The sequence below is a fragment of the Lepidochelys kempii genome, chromosome 1 (assembly GCF_965140285.1).
Source record: "Lepidochelys kempii isolate rLepKem1 chromosome 1, rLepKem1.hap1, whole genome shotgun sequence".
Classification (NCBI taxonomy): Eukaryota; Metazoa; Chordata; order Testudines; family Cheloniidae; genus Lepidochelys; species Lepidochelys kempii.
In genome coordinates this window covers 142,123,304-142,145,786 of record NC_136380.1, presented here as the reverse complement: position 1 = coordinate 142,145,786, position 22,483 = coordinate 142,123,304, and the positions used below count along the sequence as shown (strand labels likewise).

At 45.0% G+C, this 22,483-nt stretch overlaps 1 protein-coding gene across 12 annotated transcripts in view; it reads right to left on the bottom strand.

The window, feature by feature from the left end:
- CNKSR2 (connector enhancer of kinase suppressor of Ras 2) overlaps window positions 1-22,483 on the bottom strand; it is a 369,272-nt gene that overhangs the window by 191,273 nt on the left and 155,516 nt on the right. For 11 of the 12 annotated variants that reach the window (XR_012160437.1, XR_012160435.1, XR_012160434.1 and 8 more), the window contains one exon: window positions 13,886-14,005. Coding sequence is in view for 9 of the 12 variants with exons in the window: in XM_073357190.2 (XP_073213291.1) it covers window positions 13,886-14,005 (120 nt within the window). In the remaining 3 variants the exon portion in view is untranslated. Of the gene's footprint in view, window positions 1-13,885; window positions 14,006-14,446; window positions 14,537-22,483 lie in introns of those variants that run through there. The other variant, XM_073357278.2, reaches the window with a different exon arrangement.

Below are 22,483 nucleotides of genomic sequence, written 5' to 3'. Positions count from 1 at the left end.
CAGTGGTTCTCAAGCTTTTTAGGGTCGCGCCCTCTCTTACCTGTGTCCATGCTTGCCCCCTTCCCACGAGCCGGGGCCTGGACTGGGGATGCAACTCCAGGTAAGGCAACCACGGCTGGGACTGCGGCTTGGACCGGGTCTGGGAGCAAGGTTGGCAGTCGGATTAGGAGCAGAGCCCCGGACAGGGGCCGAGTCTGGGGGCGGGGCCAGAGCTGCAGCCGGGGCCAGGAGTGGAGCTGGGTGGCACTCCCTTCCCACCGTCTGTGCAGGCTTGACTGGGCCCCGCCACACCCCCAGGAACTTTCCTCCATGTCATCCTAGGGGGACGTGCCCCACAGTTTGGTGACCTCTGGACTAGACAGTGAGGATGCATGGAGCCTCCAGATGGAGGGTTTTGGATGCCTGCAAATTTCCTGGGATTAATAATGCGTGGGGCCAGTCTCTGCAACCTTTCTGATGATGAGGCGGGGTGGGCAACCACTCCCAAAATGGAACAAAGTGAGGGGAGAATCCCCCAAGAGGACCATTGAAGATTTCCTCCCACAAAGCCTGCCTGCTTCCACCTCCTCCCCAAGAAAGGGATTATCTGACTCCAAATTTTTAACTTCCCTATTACTCCATCATTCGGCTCTGCAAAGATATCCGCAAAGATCATTCTGCTCCGCATAGCCCGAGGCAGTAAATCATTGGCATCGCCCCTACTGGACATGCCATGCTACCACGGGCAAAGTAGAGACTGAGTTCCACTCCATGCTGCTCAGAACGCTCCATGAGGATTCCTGTCTCTCCCCCCCCCCACCCTCTTATGCCAACACACAACTTGCTCACTCCACAGTCACTCACTACTGGGGACTAGAAGGGAAAATCATTGTAATCCACAGATTCATAGGACAATGTCATTTTCCCATTAATATGTTACCCAGCATCATGCGATTTTCTATTTATTTAGATAAATATCTTTAATAGCTATCACCTGTGTAAGGTAGGAAAGTGCTATTATTCCCATTTTACAGATGGGAAACTAAGGCATAACGAGGCTAAGGCCATATCTACATTATGGGCACTATAGCAACGCAGCTATAGCACTGTAGTTATGCCACTGTAGCACCATGGATTAGATGTTTCCTACAGCGGCGGAAGGTGTTTTTCTGTTACTATAGCTAATCCACCTCCCCAGGCCATGGTAGCTAGCTTGATGGAAGCATGTTGATCTAAATTCTGAGTGTAGACCAGGGCTAAGTGACTTGGCCAAGGGTCACAGAGCAAGCCTGTGACAGAGCAAGGAACTGAAACTAGATCTCCGAGTCCTGAGTTAGCATCCTAACCACTGGACCATCCAATCTCATTTGTGCAGGAGTTCAGCACAAATCAATGTTTTCAGAATTGTTAGGGTAGTAAAACTCCAACTGACATTAGTGAGAGCAGAATTAAGCCAACACTGAGAGATTTAAAAAAACCCTCACCTTTAACGTGCAAGAAAAATGAGCTATTGCATTCAACTATAACAGTGAAATATAGACGTTTCCATTACTATGTCATCTCTTGAACGACCAGAAGAGCTAAACAAAAAAGTTTTCAGTCAGATTTGCTTTCAATGAAGTTATATTTACTATACACACAACATACTGATCTTGAAAATAAGGTAAAAACTAGTGCTGATGTGTCACTGAAACAATGCACATAACCTTAGTCAAAGAAAAAAATCAAGCATAATCAAGAACAAAATAATCTTAATGTAGATCTCCAACATAAATTAGATCTATGAAGTGAACTCAGTTCAAGATAGGTACATACATAAATTGCAAAGTACTGAAAGGAAGTAAACAATGATGAGAATTATTAGATGTTCAGTCAGAAAGTAAATGGATAGAGACTCAGTGTTTACTTCTGTATTTTAGCTTTAATTTAGCATTACTCTGAAGATGCTAAGGGTTTACAACTATGCTTTGGCAAAGGATTACAGGCCCCCTGCAATCTATTCCTTTCCAGAAATGAAAATGGTGACTTTTAATTCAAGAATAGGAAAGAGGTGGGGTTGTGGAAAATTTTCCTTGAAATGCTGAGATCCAGTGTTGGATTTGCATACCACTCAGGGCATGTGGGGACAGAGGGGGAGAGGAAGCTGTTCCCTTGATTATATAACATCACAACTGTGTGAGAGCCAAGATTGGTCTATATTTCCAAAGCATTTTTTAAATGAACAGAAGAACCCCCTTTTACCCTAAAAGGTAGTGAGGATACATGGCTTTGAGGGGATATGTATGATTTGTAGTCTCTTAAAAATGAGGAAACTACAGAAGTTTACAGGGTTGTTTTTCCCCTAACGATATTGTAATAGCACCCTCACTGAACATGGTGCTTCATGTGTGCTGTTCAACAGCACTAAAGTTGGCAGGGATAATGCTCTAGTATTCAAAGGCAACTCTAAAGTTCTGGAGAATTTATAAGAATAAGTCATGCCAAACAAATTAAGTGGTAATCCAGTTAATATGTCTGAAATAACCTTTGAGTGCAAGCACCATAAGAACAAGGAACTCGTGTGCACTTAATTTAAGGACTAGCCTTCTTAATGGATGCTGCATATTTAATAACATCGGAGAGTACCCAGATCAGTTACTAGCAGATTGTCTGATTTAAAACCAATTAACAAATTTTATCTTGGGGCTAAATATTATTCAGTTAAAGATAAAAACTTCTCCCAGACTCTCTTTTTTAAAAGGAGGCACAAATAAAGTTAGATGTACTTTAGGCAGTGCTTTGTTATGTATTGCATTTTGTGAATTAGCTGTCTCTGATACTGGACTGAATGGCAACAGCAAGATGCTAAGTTTATTTTACCTCATATTTAACTCAATTTGAATTCTTCTACTGAGATGGTCAAAAATGAAGCTCCCCCCGCCCAACACAAAGAAAAGGTCACAGGCTTCTTTAGTAAACATTACATGTGCTCTGAAAGTGGTCTAGTCAGCACCCTTCAAAACTAAAGCAACACACCTCTCCAGTTCAACTCTAGAGTTCAGTGAAGCTAACAAGGACCATTAAGAGCCTCATAAATGTCATATAGCTTCATCCATCCTCATCTCAAAGTCCCACCTTCCTCATTATTTCAAGTTATATGACTCAGAGGAACATTAACATACCTGGACTTTCAGCTAGCAAGGCCACCAGTGGTATACTGCTCTCACACTGCTACACTCAGCTTCATTCCATTTATTTGCCATGTGAACAGGGACCTTCTGTCTGTAACAGACTAATCTGAAGTTTGTTCCAGCAATCAGAGAAACACACAGTCTGTAAAATGTTTTGAAATACTAACCTCTATATTCCCTAATCCATAAAAAAATATAACCCATATGAATAACTAGGTCTTGAATGAAACTGTCTGATAACAGTATTTGAAGTGTAAAGGACAGCACTAAAATGAAAAACTGAACTAGAAAACCTGGAAATCAATAAATTAAATTTCATAATGCCACAATCCTGCTTTGAAATTCCATATTATCATTTTTAAAAGTTAAAAAGCTATAGAAGTGTGTCAGAAAACCTTGCTAAGGGTTGGAAAAACATTCACAGCTGTAACAAGATTATCTGTTTTAGAATCATAGAATCATTGAATCATAGAATATTAGGGTTGGAAGGGACCCCAGAAGGTCATCTAGTCCAACCCCCTGCTCAAAGCAGGACCAATTCCCAGTTAAATCATCCCAGCCAGGGCTTTGTCAAGCCTGATCTTAAAAACCTCTAAGGAAGGAGATTCTACCACCTCCCTAGGTAACGCATTCCAGTGTTTCACCACCCTCTTAGTGAAAAAGTTTTTCCTAATATCCAATCTAAACCTCCCCCACTGCAACTTGAGACCATTACTCCTCGTTCTGTCATCTGCTACCATTGAGAACAGTCTAGAGCCATCCTCTTTGGAACCCCCTTTCAGGTAGTTGAAAGCAGCTATCAAATCCCCCCTCATTCTTCTCTTCCGCAGGCTAAACAATCCCAGCTCCCTCAGCCTCTCCTCATAACTCATGTGTTCCAGTCCCCTAATCATTTTTGTTGCCCTTCGCTGGACTCTCTCCAATTTATCCACATCCTTCTTGAAGTGTGGGGCCCAAAACTGGACACAGTACTCCAGATGAGGCCTCAGCAATGTCGAATAGAGGGGAACGATCACGTCCCTCGATCTGCTCGCTATGCCCCTACTTATACATCCCAAAATGCCATTGGCCTTCTTGGCAGCAGCAGCGCAGAGACAGAGTGGAGCTGGAGCTGGAGCAGTCTGGAGCTGGGTGCGGTGAGCAGCTGGGGAGACCGAGGGGGACCCTGGGCAGCGAGCCCAGCACAGGGAGACGCCTCAGCCAAGACTTGGATCGTAACCCCGGCAGGGCGGGGGCGACCCTGGGAAAAAGGGTCCTACCACTTAGAGCCTGAGAGTGCGTGGCCACCACCAGAGCAAGCGTCCAACCGGCAGCATCCCTGCAGCACAGCCAGGGCCTGAGAAGGAGGCCTGGGACTTACAAGGAACAGATTGTGAACTGCCCTGACATTCCAGAGACACTGTTTGTGATGTTCCCTGCCACAAAGCGGGTTGATATGTTTCCTTTAACCTTTCCCATTTTTCGTTATTCTTTTTAAAATTAATTGTTAATTAAATAACTTGCATTTGCTTTAAATTGTATGTAATGGTCAGTGGGTCAGAGAAGTGCCCAGTGCAGAGAGAGCACCCCAGAGTGGGGACACCCTAGCCTGTCCTAGGTGACCACAGCAGAGTTGGGGGTCAAGCCCCCCAGGAATCCTGGGCCCAGCCTTGTTGGGGTTACGAGGACTTTGCCAGACAGGAGAGTGGAAGGGGAGTCCTCAAGGGCAGGGAGGCCTCTGGCTAAAGGAAGTGGGAGCGAGGACTCAGATCCTTTCGCTAGCCTATTCCCCCGCTTACATATAAATCAGTTGAAATATTTCAGATTCCATTTCCTTAGGGTAAAGGATTACCAGTTAAACTAGTCAATTTCTTTTCTCTGAAACATAAACAGCAGAAAGAAACACCAAGTTACATTCTGTCCAATGATACAGAAGAATCAACTTTCAAGTATTTTCTCAAATGGGGTATCTCTACAAATTTCTGCAAAGCTGACCAATATTTAACTGATATTAAGGCTTTTTAGGAGAGATCTGCATTTTACAATTTCCTTTTCATCTTCACTTTTCTCGATGCTGCAGGCTGTATCCCTTCTTCCTGCAATACTCATGAGGTACTACATATATGCAAACAACCACAGAGCCAAAATCAGGCACCAGACTGGGGAGCGGAAAAAAACCCAACAACAACAACATAGCACTCTACTCAAGCTCCATCCAAAAAGAATTCCCCATACATCATGACAATAGTCACAATATTTTCCTACTTGCTATGCTTATTTTGTCTGTCTTTCCACATGTTAACTACAATATACATTACTGTAAAACTCAGGAAATATTTAATTGTGAAAAGAGCACATGTACGGTAATTTGATACTTCACATTTATGTATGAGTGATATTTAAATTTCAGTAATATTTTTCATGTACAATTTCAGAGGTATTTAATTAAAAGTGATATTTTAGTACTCATATACCAGATGTAAAGATTAATTTTTTTTAATTTCAATTAAAGTTTGTCTCTTCCAACACCATGCACAGTAACCACTCATCCATCCATACACACCTTTCCCACTCCCCAGATCCCAAGAACAATTTACAACAGAAATTCAGATAAGTTTCACTCTGCTTTCTATTTTTATTTCCCTCCCTCCTCTTCCCATCCTACTTTAACTTCTTAGAGAGACTCTCCTCTCCAGCTATTTTAGATGTTTCACTTATCCTGGTTGGCAGACAGTACCATCTTCAAAGGTATGAGCCACTCTTGCCTATTTACTGCCCTGTTTGCAGACAGCCCTTCCATTTCTCTTATGTTAACAACATTAATATTGTTAACAACTTTGCCAGTAGAAAACTCCAGTATGTGTCCAAACCACTGAAAGTAGGTCAGTCATAACTCTATCTTCCCAATTCCATTATGATATGAATCCTGGAAAAAAGGTATTGTTAGGTCAAGAAGTCATCACAAGTTCCTTATGCACTTAAGTGGTGAAAGGCCCTCAAGGTGCCATCCACTATCAACTACAAAACCTTTCATAACTTGTAGAACTGACAACTTGGGAACCAGGTCAGGCTAATGACAATAAATCAGAACATGTTGGATAAATCTTAAAAATTCCACAAAATGATGCACCCTTCATACAAAACATCAGAAAATGGTTTAACAAAGATAACCAGTTATGAGGATTACCATTTTATACAACCCAGAAGTTTGATAGGCACCTCATACTACAAATAAACAAACATCTGGTCCCTGCTCCAAAGAGCTTACAAACTAGATGACGTCCATTCTAAGCAGGTGTGCACGTGCATGCCAGCCGGAAGATTTTTCCCCTAGCAATGTCCGTAGGATCAGCCTGGGTGCCCCCTGGGGTGGTGCCTTCATGGCGCCCAATATCAGGCCCCGCTGACCCCCCACCCCCTCAGTTCCTTCTTGCTGACCATTCCGACAGAGAGGTAGGAGGGTGGGTATCGGAACGGACATGAACAACACATCTCGAAGAACAACAGTTATGAGAAAGTGAGTAACCATTTTTTCTTCTTTGAGTGATTGTTCATGTCCATGCCAAGCAGGTGATTCACAAGCTAGAGCTCAGGAGGTGGGGTCGGAGTTATCCACAGAAAATAGCACGGCTCTCCTGAAAGCCGCATCGTCCCTGGACTGTTGTGTAATTGTAATAGCGGGCTCCTTTGCCAGGCTATAGCAGGACCTAATGCAGGACATTATCCATGATGATATACATTGAGATGACACCAGAAGGCCCTTCATTCTGTCTGCCACGGCTACGAAGAGTTGGACAGACTTCCAGAACAACTTAGTTCTCTCTATGTAGAAGGCTAAGGCCCTACGCACGTCCAGTGAGTGCAGCCTGCGCTCCCTGTCGGAGAAGTGTGGCTTAGGATAAAACACTTGGGATAAAAAAAAAAGATGTCCTGGGTCACGTAAAAATGGGAGACAACCTTTGGGAGAAAAGCCGGATGAGGCCTAAGCTGAACCTTATCCTTATGAAAAACTGTGTAAGGGGGCTTAGACGTGAGGGCCCTGAGCTCCGAGACCCGTCAGGCTGAGGTAATTGCCACGAGGAATGCAACCTTGAATGAGAGATATAGTAGGGAGCAGGTGGCCAGAGGTTCAAATGGCAGGCCTGTAAGCCTGGAGAGGACTAAAGAGAGGTCCCAGGCAGGGACAGGCTGACACATGTGTGAGAAGAGCCTGTCCAAACCCTTGAGAAAACGACTGACCACAGGGTTTGCAAAGACCGAGAGACCGTCTGAACCCGGGTGGAAGGCGGAGATAGCGACCAAGTGGACCCTTATTGATGACCGGGACAAGTTCTGGTGCTTTAGGTGAAGGAGGTAGTCCAGTATAAATGGTATGGGGGTGAGGAGCGGTGGCTGACTACGTTGCTCTGCCCAGATGGAGAACCTTTCCATTTGGCCAGGTAAGTAGCCCTGGTGGAGGGCTTTCTACTACCCAGGAGGACTTGTCTGACCTGGTCCGAACAAGAGAACTCTGTGGCACATAGCCATGGAGCATCCAGGCCGTAAGGTGGAGCGACTCCAGATTTGGGTGCTGGAGTCAGCCCTGGTCCTGTGTGATCAGGTCGGGAACCAGTGGTAAGGTGAGAGGGGCCGCTATGGACATTTTCAGGAGCAAGGTGAACCAGTGCTGATGCAGCCACACCGGTGCTATTAGTATGACTTGAGCCCGGTCCCTGCAGATCTTGAGAAGCACCCTGTGGACTAGGGGGATGGGTGGGAAAGTGTACAGCAGGCAGCCCTCCCAGGAGAGGAGGAAATTGTCCCCCATGGACCCCGCACCGTGGTTCCCAAAAGAACAGAATGTCTGACATTTCTTGTCTGGAGTGGCAAACAGGTCTATATGGGGAGAGGCCCAGAACTGGAAGACTGAGCTCACCATGTCTGGCCGAAGGGACCACTTGTGGCCATTGAAGGTCTGGCTGAGGCTGTCGCACCCCTGGGAGGTATGAGGCCTGCAGGTGGATCAAGCGCTCTATGCAGAAATCCCACAGTGCAAGGGCTTCTCGGCACAGGGGAGAGGAGCGTGCACCTCCCTGTTTGTTGATATAAAACATCACCAAGGTGTTGTCCGTGAGGATCGAAACACATCTGCTCGTTATGTGCATTTTGAAAGCGTAGCAGGCCAGATGCACTGCCCTCAGCTCTTTGACATTGATGTGAAGAGCGAGGTCCACCAGAGACCAGAAGCCTTGGGTTTTGAGGTCTCCTAGGTGAGCCCCCCAGCCCAGATCCGAGACGTCTGACACCAAGGTAAGCGAGGGCTGAGGGCTGGCAAAAGGCACCCCTGCGCAAACCATTCGAGAGTTGAGCCACCATAGGAGGGAGTCCAGTACCAGGTGGGGCAGGGTTACGACCCTGTCCAACACATCTCGGGCTGGTCGGTACACTGACACCAGCCAAGACTGGAGAGGGTGCAGCCTGAGCCTGGCATGCTGCACCACATAAGTGCATGAGGCCATGTGTCCCAGCAGCTTTAAACAGTTTCTTGCTGACGTCGTGGGGAACTGCCTGAGGCCTTGTATGATGTCCCGAAATGAGTGAAACCTGGCCTCTGGCTTGAGTAGAGTCCAGGACCGCGCCTATGAACTCTATTCTCTGTACCGGGAACAGAGTGGATTTCTCCTCGTTCAGGAGGAGACCTAAGTCGAGGAAGGTCCTTCTTATAAACTTGACCTGAGCCTCCACCTGGGCCCTCGAGCAACCCTGGATCAGCCAGTTGTCGAGGTATGGAAAAACCTGCATCTGGTGCTTGCGCAGGAATGCCGCAATGACTGCCAGGCATTTTGTGAATACTCCAGGGGCAGTCGACAGTCCAAATGGGAGGACACAAACTGGTAGTGGCCTGTGTTCACCACGAATCTGAGGTAGCGTCTGTGATGTGGGACTATTGTGATATGAAAATACGCGTCCTTCAAGTCGAGGGCAGCGTACCAGTCTCCTGGATCCAGTGAGGGGATAATGGAGGTTAGCGAGACCATGCGAAACTTGAGTTTCTTTACGTACTTGTTGAGTTGTCGCAGATCCAGTATGGGTCTGAGGCCCCCCTTGGCCTTCAGTATTAGGAAGTACTGGGAGTAAAAACCCTTGCTCCTTAGTTCCTGAGGAACCTCCTCCACTGCCCGTACTGAAAGGAGGGACTGCACCTCTTGACACAGAAGTTGCTCGTGAGAGGGGTCCCTGAAGAGGGACAGGGAAGCGGGTTCGGGGGGGCGGGAAGGTACAGAATTGGATAGAATATCCCCTCTCTACCGTGCGGAGCACCCAACGGTCCAAAGTAATTTGAGACCAGGCATGGTAGAAAGGGGATAGACGGGATGAGAAAGTAAGATGGGAAGGATCCAAAGGTCAAACTGGCAAGCCGTCCTCAACCGTACCCTCAAAAGGGTGGTTTAGAGCCCTGTGGGGCCCTAGGCTGGCCCGAGTTTTGCCCAGAGGGAGGACGTTGCCTCCTCCAAGTGCTCCTGTTCCACCTACGCAGAGCGTCTTGGCGGTTCTGGGGTTGATAAGGACGAGGAGCAGGTTGAGGCCTAAATTGTCTGCACTGGGTAGCAGGTGTGTGAAGCCCCAGCGAACGAAGGGTACCCCTCAAGTCCTTCAAGCTGTGAAGTCTCTTATCTGTCTTCTTGGAGAAGAGAGCTACACCTTCGAAGGGAAGGTCTTGAATGGTCTGTTGGACCTCGAGGGGAAGACCAGAGACCTGTAGCCAGGCGCCCCTCCTCATAACCCTCTCTGTGGCCAAAGTGCGAGAGGCCGCATCCACCGCATCCAGGGCCACTTGTAAAGATGCTCAGGAGACTAACTTCTCCTCCTCCACGAGCACAGAGAACTCCTCCCAAGCTTCCTGGGGCAGAAGCTCTGTAAATTTTGCCATGGACGAGCAGGTGTTATGTCTGTAGCGGCTTACTATGGCCTGTTGGTTTGGCTATACAAAGCTGTAGACCTGCTGTGGAGTAGACCTTCCGGCCAAACAGGTCCAGTTTCTTGGCATCCCCGTTTTTAGGCATGGAGCCTTGAAACCCCTGACGTTCTCTCTGATTGGCCGCCTTGACCACCAAAGAGTCCAGAGGAGCGTGGGTATAAAGGTGTTCATACCCTTTAGAGGGAACGAAGTAGCGGCACTCAGATTTCTTGGCCGTAGGTGCCAGAGAAGCAGGGGTTTGCCACAAGTTCTTAGACCTTTCAGTTATTGCCTTGATAAATGGCAATGCAACCCTGGATGAGCCGGAAGGAGCCAGGATGTCTATGACAGGGTCTAAGTCCTCTTCTACCTCCTCTGCCTGAATCTCCAGGCTTTGGGCGGTATGCTTCAAAAGCTCTTGAAGAAGCCGGTTGTCCTCCAAAGCTGGGGCCGTCAAAGTCCCCGCGACCACTTCATCGGGTGAAGACGAGGAAGAGAGAACCGTAGGTGGACCCAGTTCACTGCCTTCAACCCCCCCGAGGGTCCCTCGGCATGTGGTACTTGGTCTGTGGAACCGGCACCGATGAAGAACCCTGCATCACAGCTGGTGCCGGGGCAGGTAAAACCGGTGAGGCCAAGACCATTGAGGTCGGTAGGGACGGAGCTGAGGCTTCCACCAGTGCCGTCAGTTGGGGAGCCAGTGCTGGGGCTGGCTGAGGCATCGGTGCCGAAACCATGTGAGTCAGCGGGGCCACTGCGGTCGAGGGCGGCGCTGCCATCGGCGGTGCCAGCACTGACTGTGGCACAAACGACGCCGAGGACACCGACCCCGTTTTGGAGTGCGGACCCTGGCTCTGATGGTACACCCAGGGTGCCCGGAAGGGCCATTTAGCAGGTGGTTGCCACTGTTGTTGCCACGGTGCCGGGTATGGTTGGTGACTGCGCCGGGACTGGCATCTTTTGCTGCACGATTTGCTTGATTGAGCCGAGTCTACCTCTGACTCCGAAGTCTCCAAATAAGAAGACCACGGAGGAGCAGTCCCCTGGGTCAGCAACAAACGACGACTCAACTCCGGTGAACGGCGCGCTTCCTGCGTCTGTGCGGGCAGTGCCGAAGATGGGGACCGACGAGCCATCATGGTTGGCTTGCCCCTGGAGTGAAACAGGTGCCGTGTGGTTGCCAGAGACTTGTCCCTCCTTTGGGGGGAGGACAGCACCGGGAGGCGCATCAGGTCCCTTACAACCACCATCGACACCAGAGGCGTTCGAGGCAGCATGTCCACCAGATGGTCCGGGGACCGAGGAGGGTTCGGACTTGACTGGACCCTGGCTGGGGCAGGACTCGACGAGACCCTGGGTGGAAGCAAGGTGGACGCAGTCTGTGCCGAGCCACTCGCGAACGGTGCACTGGCCCCTTAGGCTTCGGGGGGGGTGATCGGTCCCTCGCCGGCCTCTTCTTCTTTACCTGCACCAGAGATGGAGAACGGTGCTGAACTGAAGCCGATGCCCTATGTCCCGAATAGTGGTGGTGCCTGTGGGCTTTAGGGTCCTTAGTCTGGCCCGTTTCATGTGCCGTTGGTGCCGGAGCGCTGCGGCCAAAGAGGACGTGCTCGGTGCCGGGTCGTTGGGTCCTGAGTCGGATTGCAGTCTCAGAGCCACCTCCATGAGCAGGAGTTTCAGTCTCTGCTCTCTGTCCTTAAGGGTTCTTAGGTGGAAACCCTTGCAAACGCAGCACGTGTCCTTTGGTGAGTCTCACCAAGGCACCGCAGGCAGGACAAGTGAGGATCACTCTTGGGCATAAACTTGCCACAGGACTCACAGAATTTAAACCCCGGAGACACAGGCATACCCCCGGAGGGGAAACTAACTATCTACCAAACACTACTAACTATGTGATAATTTCAACTATAGAGAAAAACTATTTACACTAAGAACAAAGACACTGCTAAGGCGCTTGCTGCAAGAGCAAGCAAAGTTCCAGCCAGCTGTCACAGACGGTAAGAAGGAACTGAGGGGGTGGGGGGCTATTGGGCACCGATATTGGGCACCATGAAGGCGCCACCCCAGGGGGCACCCAGGCTGACCCTACAGACATTGTTAGGGGAAAAATCTTCTGCCTGGTGTGCATGCGGCACACGCACACCTGCTTGGAATGGACATGAACAATCACTCAAAGAAGAACTGGCAACAAAACAGTGGCATGGGGACAAAGGGAGGAAGGGGAAGAAAGAAGACACAGTAACAAAATAATGCACAGCTAAAGCTCGTACAAAGCACGGTTAACTCTTTCCCCCACCATTAAAAATACACACAATTACAACTACTGGTATTACCATAGTGCCTAAAGGTCCCATCTGAGATCATGGCCCCATTGTGCTGGGTGTACAAATGCATATTAAGAGACAGTCCTTGCTATGAAGTGCTTACAGTCTACACAGATGTGATAGACTGAAAGCTGGGGGACACACAGAGGTGCAAGGAGGGGAAGTGACTTGCCCATGGTAATGGCAGAGCTGGAAATAGAACCACAAAAATAATTTTGCTTTTAAAGAAAACTGTATTGGTTGATTCACTTCTTGTCAGAATTATGAGAAAAGAGGGTCATAAGGAGGGATCTGAGGAAAGAGTGCTAGAAAACCAGTGCAGCCATGGAACAGGCCTTGCATCAAACACGGAGAGAGCTCCAGAAAGATGGGACAGAAACAGTGAGGATGTCCCTTCCCAGTGAAAATGGGATAAAGAAAGGGGTGAGCAGGCAGCAGAGTAAGAGACTAAGATGCCAGATTGGTAGGGTGGAGTCCATGGAGAGCTGAAAACCTGAAGGGCAATTTTAAATGGATTCTGACATAAAAAGAAAGCCAATGAAATAAACGAAAGGATGGGGTAATATTTACCCATTAAAAATAAAATTCCTTTAATTTTAATTGCTATTTGTCTGAAGAGAGACATACCAAGTAAATCATTATTTCTAGGTACCTGGGCATAAGATTAAAATTAAATAAAAAATAAAAACCACTAACCCAAAAAATAACCCATGGAATGGGAGCACAGCAGTACAGATATTACACAAGTAAATGGACCATGGGTGTGTGTAGGCAGCAAAAAAGGGTGTAAAAGCAATTTTTCAAGAAAATGATTAATTGAATTCCGAACATTATCTGGTGTCCCCAAGGTAGGTAGGTAGCACTGTTATTCATGATGTCAAACGTCATTTCTCCAGTTGTAATCAGTGTTGTTTCTTTTATGCAACGGTTGCTATCTGCATGCGTAATCCAAGCAGCAGTGGTCAACTCGTTAGCGACGCTCAAGGGATTGCTACATTGGTCTTTTACAGCCATCTGATTAATCATGTAGATTTCTTGCAATACAATTAAAGAATCTACTTTTCTCCTGGGAATTGCTATAGAGTCCTTGAATAAATTATAAAAGTGTTTTATTTCTCAGCGAGAGATGTTATGATGCAAATTCCAGAATTTGACAGTTTTGTGCATAATCTCACCCAAACTTCATGGCCACCGTTTATTTATTAATTTAAATCCCCTCACCCCACGATTTCAAGATCATAGAATAGTCTAAAATATTTCAGAATTTGATGTAAACTGGTGAGAATTATTTTCCATTTCTTTCTATTCACTACATTTTGATAAACAGTTATTCATGTGAAAGACCCATAACATTAGCCCAGCTGTGTGAAAATCAAACTAAAGAAACATTTTTAAAAAAAGAAGTGGCTTTGTCTCTACCCCCCAATACAGATTTTAGTTATAGAATTAACTCTCTCATCTTGGACAACGGTTTTGATTAACTGCGTACTTCTTACCAGCCCTTCACTTGGTTTTATGTTTGTTAGCTGAATCACTTCAAGGTGAGCAGACTGCGAAACCAGAGGATCAGATGAGAGAGAGATAATGTGGTCACAGACGCCAGAGAGAGTTTTACACTAGAAGAAAAATGAAAGGAAAACTACAGTAAATATACCATGATTATTTGAACAGTTTTCTTCCCAATAAAAAACATTTAAAAGAACCAGCATTCCTAACTTATACAACTAAATTACATTCTTGAGTCTTCCTTCCAATAAGGTTATCTGGTATAAGGCAAACACAGATAAAAGACTACTACAGACCACTTACAATGTTACTGAGTTCAATTATCAATTATCGTTCATTCTTTGAAAAACAAATTCAGATTGTCTAGGAAGTTAGGATCAATCATCCTCATTTTACAGTCATATAAAAAATTCAAAATGGGAACTTTGAAGTATTTGAAGTTTTCTACTACTATGAAATTAATTGTATTGGTCCCCCAAAATATTTTATATTTTTACTATACAATGATATTTGTGCAGGTTTTTGTTTTGTTTTTTAAAGTCAAAGATCACCAAAGTTAAGTCTTGTTCCCGCATGAATGGACGCTGCATTTGTGTGGAATTCTACTGAAGTCAGTGGATTCCATGCCGGTAAATTCAAGTTCAGGTTCAAGGGTTTCTATCAGAAAGAGTTAAAATAAAATTGGGGAGAGGGAATAAATTTGGAATGAAGCATTTAAAAGTTTCAGCCTTGGCAGAGAAAATACATGTAATTACCTCACAACTACCGTGGCCTATAATGAATAAATCTCTTGGCCCGCACAATTATAGTTTGCTTATCAAACACAAAATTTGGTGGACAAAATTTAATTTCATCATCACCAACAAAACTTCAATTAGCAATACAATACAGGACCCAATCTTTGTAGTGGGACAAAACTGGCACAACATCAGAACAGAAAACACAAACTCAAACACTTTTGCCGCAACAGGAGAAAAAACCAATTCAAGTGTGCATTCTCTCCCCATTCCCTATCATTAAACCCATTGCACCAGTGCCTTAATGTTCAGATGCATCAGCATTTGCATGGAATATAGTCTTCTCACCTGTTTTCAAAGGTGCTGAGTACCTACTGACTTTAGTGGAGGTGCTCAGAACACATGAAAATCAAGTCATTTTAACAATCATGGGCAACTCACATTAATGCTGAAGGCTGTTTTGTAGTTATCATAAAAATTTCCCCAAAAGTCAATTTATATAAAATTTAGCAATTCCAAGAGTGAGTCTATTTATTGATACAGTCCATGGCAAAAAGGGACCATTGTGATCATCTGGTCTGACTTCCTGTATAACAGAGGCCATACAACTTCCCAAAAATAATTCTTAGAGCATAGCTTTTAGAAAAAAATCCCATCTTGATTTTAAAATGATCAGTGATGGACAATCCACCACAACCTTTGGTAAATGGTTCCAATCATTAATTACTCTCACTATTAAAAATGTACACCTTGGAGTCAAGAAGTTGAAGCCTACAACAGATAAGCATGTTCATAATGGGGCGATATCTTAGACCTGCTACCCCAGACAACATTTCTTTTCTGCAAAACTAAAACAAATAAAAAATACTGGACGTTTCTCAAGGCCTGCAGTTATAGTGCAGGTATTTTATACCTCTCCCTGTCATGATTTTCTCTTGCCTGAGGATGGTAAGTAGTGATAATTTATTTTTTGTACTTCTTTTGTATTTTTGGAGCTCGTAATTTTGGAAAGCTTCAAAACTTTGCCTGGAAGGCCTTATTGGTGGCCAGAACTCTGGGTTTCACAACTCAGATTTCCCATGAGAGCGTACTGTTAGCACACTGAAGGATGACAACATTCTTTTGGTCACAGCACTGTGGCAACTGAAGAATTAATTAAGAACCAGTGTAATTGTCCTCATATTCAAAAGGACTAAAGCTAATCAGACTGCTCAAATAAGTGAAATGCCTCACTTGCTCACAGTACCAGTCACCCTTTCAAATAGCAATTAATGCCTTATAATCAAAATGAATCCACATGTTAACTTCTCTTCAGGAGTCTATAGAAATACCTGTAGAAAGCTGTATAAATGATTTGCATCAAACTAACCTTTCCTTGTCAAACTCACAGTTGTAATTTCAAACCACAAAACAAACACCTGATGTAAAAGGTGAAATAAACCCAAGAGGAACAGATGAAAAACAAACAAAACAGTATTACAGCAAATGTGATAATATGGCAGGATCCTAAATCCTAACCCCTGAATTTCCCTTATTTTTATCTCTTGAGGGCAGCAGGGACCTTGGTTTAGCATATAGATGGCATATTTTATTGAACTCTAATGTTTCAGTCTCTTTATAACAAGAGTATGTAGGGAAACCTTTCCACCCTGATTTATAATAATTTGCACAGCAGGAGCAAGAAAATTAGCAGATGAAAATGAAACTAGTATTTCTTCCAGAGTTTAACTGTTGCTATATTTCCAAAATGATTGCAAATCAGTATCAAATCACTGATAGCCTACTTATAAAAAATAAATACAATTTTAGGGCCTGATCCTATAAACACATACGAGTTGAGTTAATTAACTCTTTTGTGTCAGTGTTTGCTAGACTGGACCATCAAAGAGTTTTGAATAATGTACACACAAACTATTCTTACAACAAATATTTTCTACAGAGTTTTAAACACCAAATCATAAAAATACCTTGCAACATAGGAGATGCATAAGAGTGGCATGTCTCATTTAAAATATGCATTTCCAAAACACAGAACATGCTCACCCAGTCATTGCTCAACTAAAAGTAGGTAATTGTTTGCTGAGGAATCCAGTTGTACTATTAGCTAGCCGAATCAGGGCAAGTCAGCTAAAGAAGGGGAACAAGCTGCGAGGACTCCACAGCACCTGTATGCCAGGGCACTATGTTCTGAAGAAGGCCTTCACTTCAAAAGGGGTTTGGGAGACAGACTAGAGAAGAAGGTGGCGAGTGGATATGCCTGTATACTGATTCACCAACCAGCTCTCTACCGCAGAGCATGCAAACAGGAACTATGAGATCTTCCACAACTAATGCTGTAGTATCTGCTCCCACTGTTTGGAGTTCCATCTCCCTTTACCCTCACGGAATAACCAACTCTTAGCCCAATAACTCAAGCTGTGCCCTGGGCACTGGATTAGGACCTCAAGGAATAGCAACAGCAATTTCATCAGACTCCTCCTTCCAGCAGCAAGGTAATGCAATAAAGAACTGACTCACGTTTACTGCAATTCTCCTTTATTGCACTGCTCCCAAAATAACCATTTGGCACCAACAGTAGCTTATTAGAATGAAAATAAAAGGTTATAGACAAACAAACAAAATTGATCTCACACAAAAATATCGCATTATATTAGGACAATGGAACTTGGCTATTACACTGATGTGTATTCATTTCATACATCATTCTACTCCAAGCATACTTTTCCTCACAGTTTGACCTATTCTCTGACCTGTATCTGAGGTTAAGAAGTCAAGAGCCATTTAAGACGGCATTAGGAGAGTATTTGGTAAAATCTATTTAAATTAATCAAAACTAGAGACAGAAAGTGAAGTTAACCAATTAGAGTTGGTCAAAAATTGGAATTTATGTTCCATGAAAAATTCTGATATTTCAAGGTTTGTTCTTGTCAGAATTATTAGCATTTTTCATGGAACAGAGCCAGAAAATTTCAATTTAGAAATGCCAAAGTACTTTGTATTGACATTTTCAATTATAAAAAGAAAACATGGATGGATTGCCAATTACCCAGAAGTACTGTATAACTTGTACAGTGTGCATATGCATGCACACACAGTGAAGATACCCATATTATAAATTGCAGAGCTTTCTGAAACACATCTTTCATGCACACTTACGCTCTTTAACCACTGCACCCATATTCTTCCCACGTCCCTCCCAATATTACTTCTAACACTACAAAATCCTGAGCAACATCAAGCACCTGCCATTTTAAAAGAATCAACATGTTAGACAAATGTTTCTTCCTATTCATCCAAAATTACATCCTGTTCAAGTGTCCAGGTTTGAGGCCCATTATCTTGTGCACTATCGAGGCTAGAAACAGGATCTTAATACCTTCTCACACTTTCAGCTTTCCAAATGGACACAAACTACTCATTTCTCTAGACATAGAATCTCTCAAAACATTGGATGTAAAAATCACCATATTATTATGTACAGAAGAGCCACCTTATGTAGCTTTTAGACATTTCAAAGTGTACTAGAATTTTTCTCTCCAACAGCTCTTAAATGTGTGGCATCTATATACATAAGAGTTTTATACTGCTGCCCATCAAAGTAGCTGAGCACCTTCCACATAATATCAATTTGCGATAGCAAAGTCCCGAGCAGACATCATGAAGTTCTATGCTCCCATGGCACAGTGAAGGTTCTCGGGGTACCCAGGACTAGGAGTTACCTGTTACCCCCTGACTCAGCATGAGGGAGTCTTGCCTGTGGTAGCTGGGTGTCAACTCCCTAACATCATCAACCTTTCAGCCACCCAAGCTCTCTTGCTTTGGGCTATGCCAGCCCTGCTATCTCCTTGCAGGTGAACAATAGGTGCTCTCCAGTCCCAGAATCCCTTTGAAATGTTCCCATTATATCTCTCCCCCTGACACTGGCTACTTACAGAAATCCCAAATCCTCTGCCTCCAAAGGAACACTGTGCTCCAGTTTACTAGTTTTACCTTAAACCACTGCTCCTGTAAACCACACAGAACTTGTGAGTACTTACAAATAAACCTACTTTTGTTTTAATAAGAAAGAATACAGATTTAACTAGAAACAACGAATAACGGCAACATATGGTCACACTATGAAACCAAACCATAAAACACGAACATGGGTCTTCATTTATTAACAGTTACCTTTCCTATCTAATCAAGCTGGCTGGCTTCACAGGAACCAGGATCCATTCATTTTTTTTTTTTTTTTTGGTATGAGGACACCTGGTTCCTCAAGATATCTCCTCAATGAGAGGATTCAGAGAATGTCTCGTTTGTTTTTACTCACAGAAAGGGAGAATTTATGACTTGTTGTAATGTTCCTTTTTTTCCCTTCAAGAGGTTTTGGTTGTTTGCAATGGTCTCTGATGGATTTCCATTGAAAGTCTTGGGATTGAGCAAGGTTTAAGAATTGCTCTGCATCTCTGGCTAAACATTCCAGTCATTCAAAACGAAGGTACCTCAGACTGGAAAAAGCAATTCATCAAGCCTTTGAAGCCTTCTGTCATAACTTGAAAGCTGTGAAATGTGTTTCAGTAGGAAAAGCACTGTTTTTATTGATAAACGAGTGTGTAAAAATAAAAAAATAATTCTTAGGACATTTTTTAAAGGATTTTTTAAAAAGATTTTTCTGCAGAACTAGCTTTTATGCTGCCATTCAGAGTATATCAGCACATCCTATAGAGCACCTCCTCTAGTATCTCAGTTCCTAACATTGTAGTAATTAGCAGTAAAATTTTCAAGAGAGTCTCAGGAACCTAAGTCCCATTGACTTTCTATGGGATTTAGTAGCCTAAGGATATATCTATAGTGCAATCGAAAGTGTGAAAGCAACACAGGCAGGCATACACATGCCCTAGTTTTAGGTCTAGCTATCACATCTAAAAACAATTGTGAAAACATGGCAGCAACAGCTTCAGCATGGGCTGTACAAGCCTGCTTTGTCCCCGGGGTAAGAACTCACCTTGCTAGACTATACTGCAGCCTCTTCACTACTATTTTTAGCTGTGCTAGTTAAATGAAAGCGAGCATGGGTGTGCCTACCCAACCTGCAATTGCACCCTTAGGGTATGTCTACACTGCACGCTTGTTTCGGCAGGCTGTAGTGTACATGTCATATAGCCCCCTAGCATAGGTATAAAGTGTAGCTGATGTGGCCCAGCTTAGGCAGGAAAAGAGATGCCTGAAGGATGGGGGTATGTATGTGAGTACATACCCAACACACTCTCTACTCACCCAAGAAGTGCCTCTCTGTCTATGCTGATTTTATTTTTTAAAGCAGTCTACCATCCCACTGCCTCCCCACTACTGGAGTCCTTCCCCATCACAGGAAAGGCTCTCCCAGCAGAGAAAGGCATCAGCAGCTCCCTGCTATGGAGCCTTTCCCCGCAGCAGGGAATGCCTCTGGCAGGGGAGAATAGCTCTGCCAGCTGACCACCACTGGAGCATCTCCCCTCTAGAGGGAAAGGCTCTGGCAGGAAGGAAGCAGCTTGGAAAGGCTCTGGCAGGGGGAAGGCAGCTGGGAGATGCCCCCCACTGCCAAATCCATTCCCCTGCTATGAGGGAAAGGCTCTGACAGCTCCTTGCTGCTGGACCCCTTTCTCTGCCACAGTGAAAGGCTCTGGTAGCATGGAACTGCTGAAGCTGTCCCTGCTGCTTCCCCTCTGCCAGGGCTTTTCCCTGACATGTGTAGCTACACCACTGCCATGTACTCAAAACCTGCTTTACACTGCAGCATGTAGCTACATGGACACTAGACACCACTACCAGTGGTGTGTAGTGCAGACGTAGCCCTAGTGACTCAAGCATTTTAAAAAATGGGACTTAAGCACTTTAATTTTTTTATTCTAAATGTCTGTATGTAACAGGATCAGCCACCTTCTGATGGCTGGGGGTGGCTCTTCAGCACCCTGCCTCAGTTTTCTCTCTCAGGAAACCCAATACCATTATGCAGACCCTCCTCTCTCAATTCCACCCCACCTTTGGGCTGGTTTATTATTAAAGTATCATGTAAAATAATCCATAACCAAAACCTCAATGTAAAATCCATTTATTACCCCCAATGCAAATAGTCATCAAGATCATCCAACATTTCATCCCTCGATGTTCCATGTACAAGCACCTTCAGCCCTGCCTGGACTCTCTGTCAGTCTTCGTCTGTCCTTCTGGCTCTGACAGTCACCCCAGCCGGACTGCAATCTTGCTCTTCCCAGCAGGAACCCCCACAACCCCTCTGATGGGAGCATCCCAATCTCCCAACCCCTTTCACTGTTCCTCTGGGTCCAGCTGGCTGGTCTTGGAGAGGTCAGTGGTAAGCTCCCCACTTGTTCCCCTCCTTCAGCCCTCTCTAGCCATTGGCTCCGGCTCTCTGGCTTGGGCCCACCAGCCAGCAAACCCCTCTTGCTACTCTCCTGCCTTCTGCCTTTTACCACGAACCATTAAGTGTCTAGCTGTTCTCATCTCCTACTCAATCTCCTGCTCCCAGGAAGCCCAGACTCCTAGGTCTCCTCTGCCATAGCCCAGATGTCATCTTTGAAGCCCAATTAACTAGCCAGATTGGAGTGTGCTGATGAGTGTACTGGCCTGGCTCCCTCTTAAAGGGACACTGTCACCCAGAGACACTGTAAAATAACATGCTACCTACTACTAATACAGAATAAGCCTTTGCTATACAGTTCACTTAGCATTATTCTATGTAGCATCTCCAGTTTAGTGTATGGAAGTTTTCGTCCAGAATCTTATCTCAAATCAGAGGACGGGGTCTACTGTATTTTAGTTCACAATAAAAGAGGTTTTAATATATTTGTTTCTAAGAGGAAGTTACAGCTTAATGTAAGGAAAAATGATCATCCAGAAACATCTTACCTCCTCAAATTCAAACTTCCTCCTCACCCTTCTGGTTCTATAACTTTCTCCCAGTCCTTTCTCCTTATTGTTCTTTTCATCTCATTTTCACACTCAGCTTTGCACCGTCTTTTATGCTGTCTCCTTCCCTGGAACAGCCACCCACTTCTCATCCATTAAGTACCTTTCTCCCCTCCTAAAGAGCTATTTCCCCTCCCCACCCACACACACACAATAAGCCTTCTCTCTTTGCTCATCTCATCTAACATGTCCTCACACACTCCCTCCACCTTGAATAGTCACCTTTTCATTTTTGCCCAAGTTACGCTGTCAACTCTTTGGGAAGAGAAGGTTACTCACCCTGTGCAGTAACTGTTGTTCTTCAAGATGAGTGTCCCATGGGTGCTCCACTCTAGGTGTTGGTGCGTCCCCGCGCCTTTGCTCAGAGATTTTTACAGCAGTATTCGCACCAGTCACGCTTGTGCAGAGCCTGTCCCCCCGCTCTGAGTGTACCTTAATAGTACGCATGCGTGACCGGTCTCCTCAGTTCCTTCTCTACAACGGAGGCTACCCCAACTCCGAAATAGAGGGGAGGTGGGTGGGTAGTGGAGCACCCACAGGGATACTCATCTCAAAGAACGTCAGTTACTGCACAGGTGAATAACCACCTCTTGGAGAGAGAGAGAGGTCCCTGAGGGTACTTCACTCTAGGTGACTGAAAAGCAGTGTACCTCAAGGAGGTAGGGACTTTGGATTTGGTAGGAATGCAGTAGATAATACAGCTCTGCCTAATCGTGTATCAAAGAGAGGTCCTTGAGTAAGGGCATAGTGCTTAACAAATATGTGTTCAGAAGATCAAGTGGCCGCTTTACAGATGTCAGCCAGGGGAACTTTGCACAGAAAGGCCATGCAGGTAGCCACAGATCTAGTGGAGTGAGTTCTGATGCCGGCTGGAGGCGTCACTTTCTTTATCTGATAGCA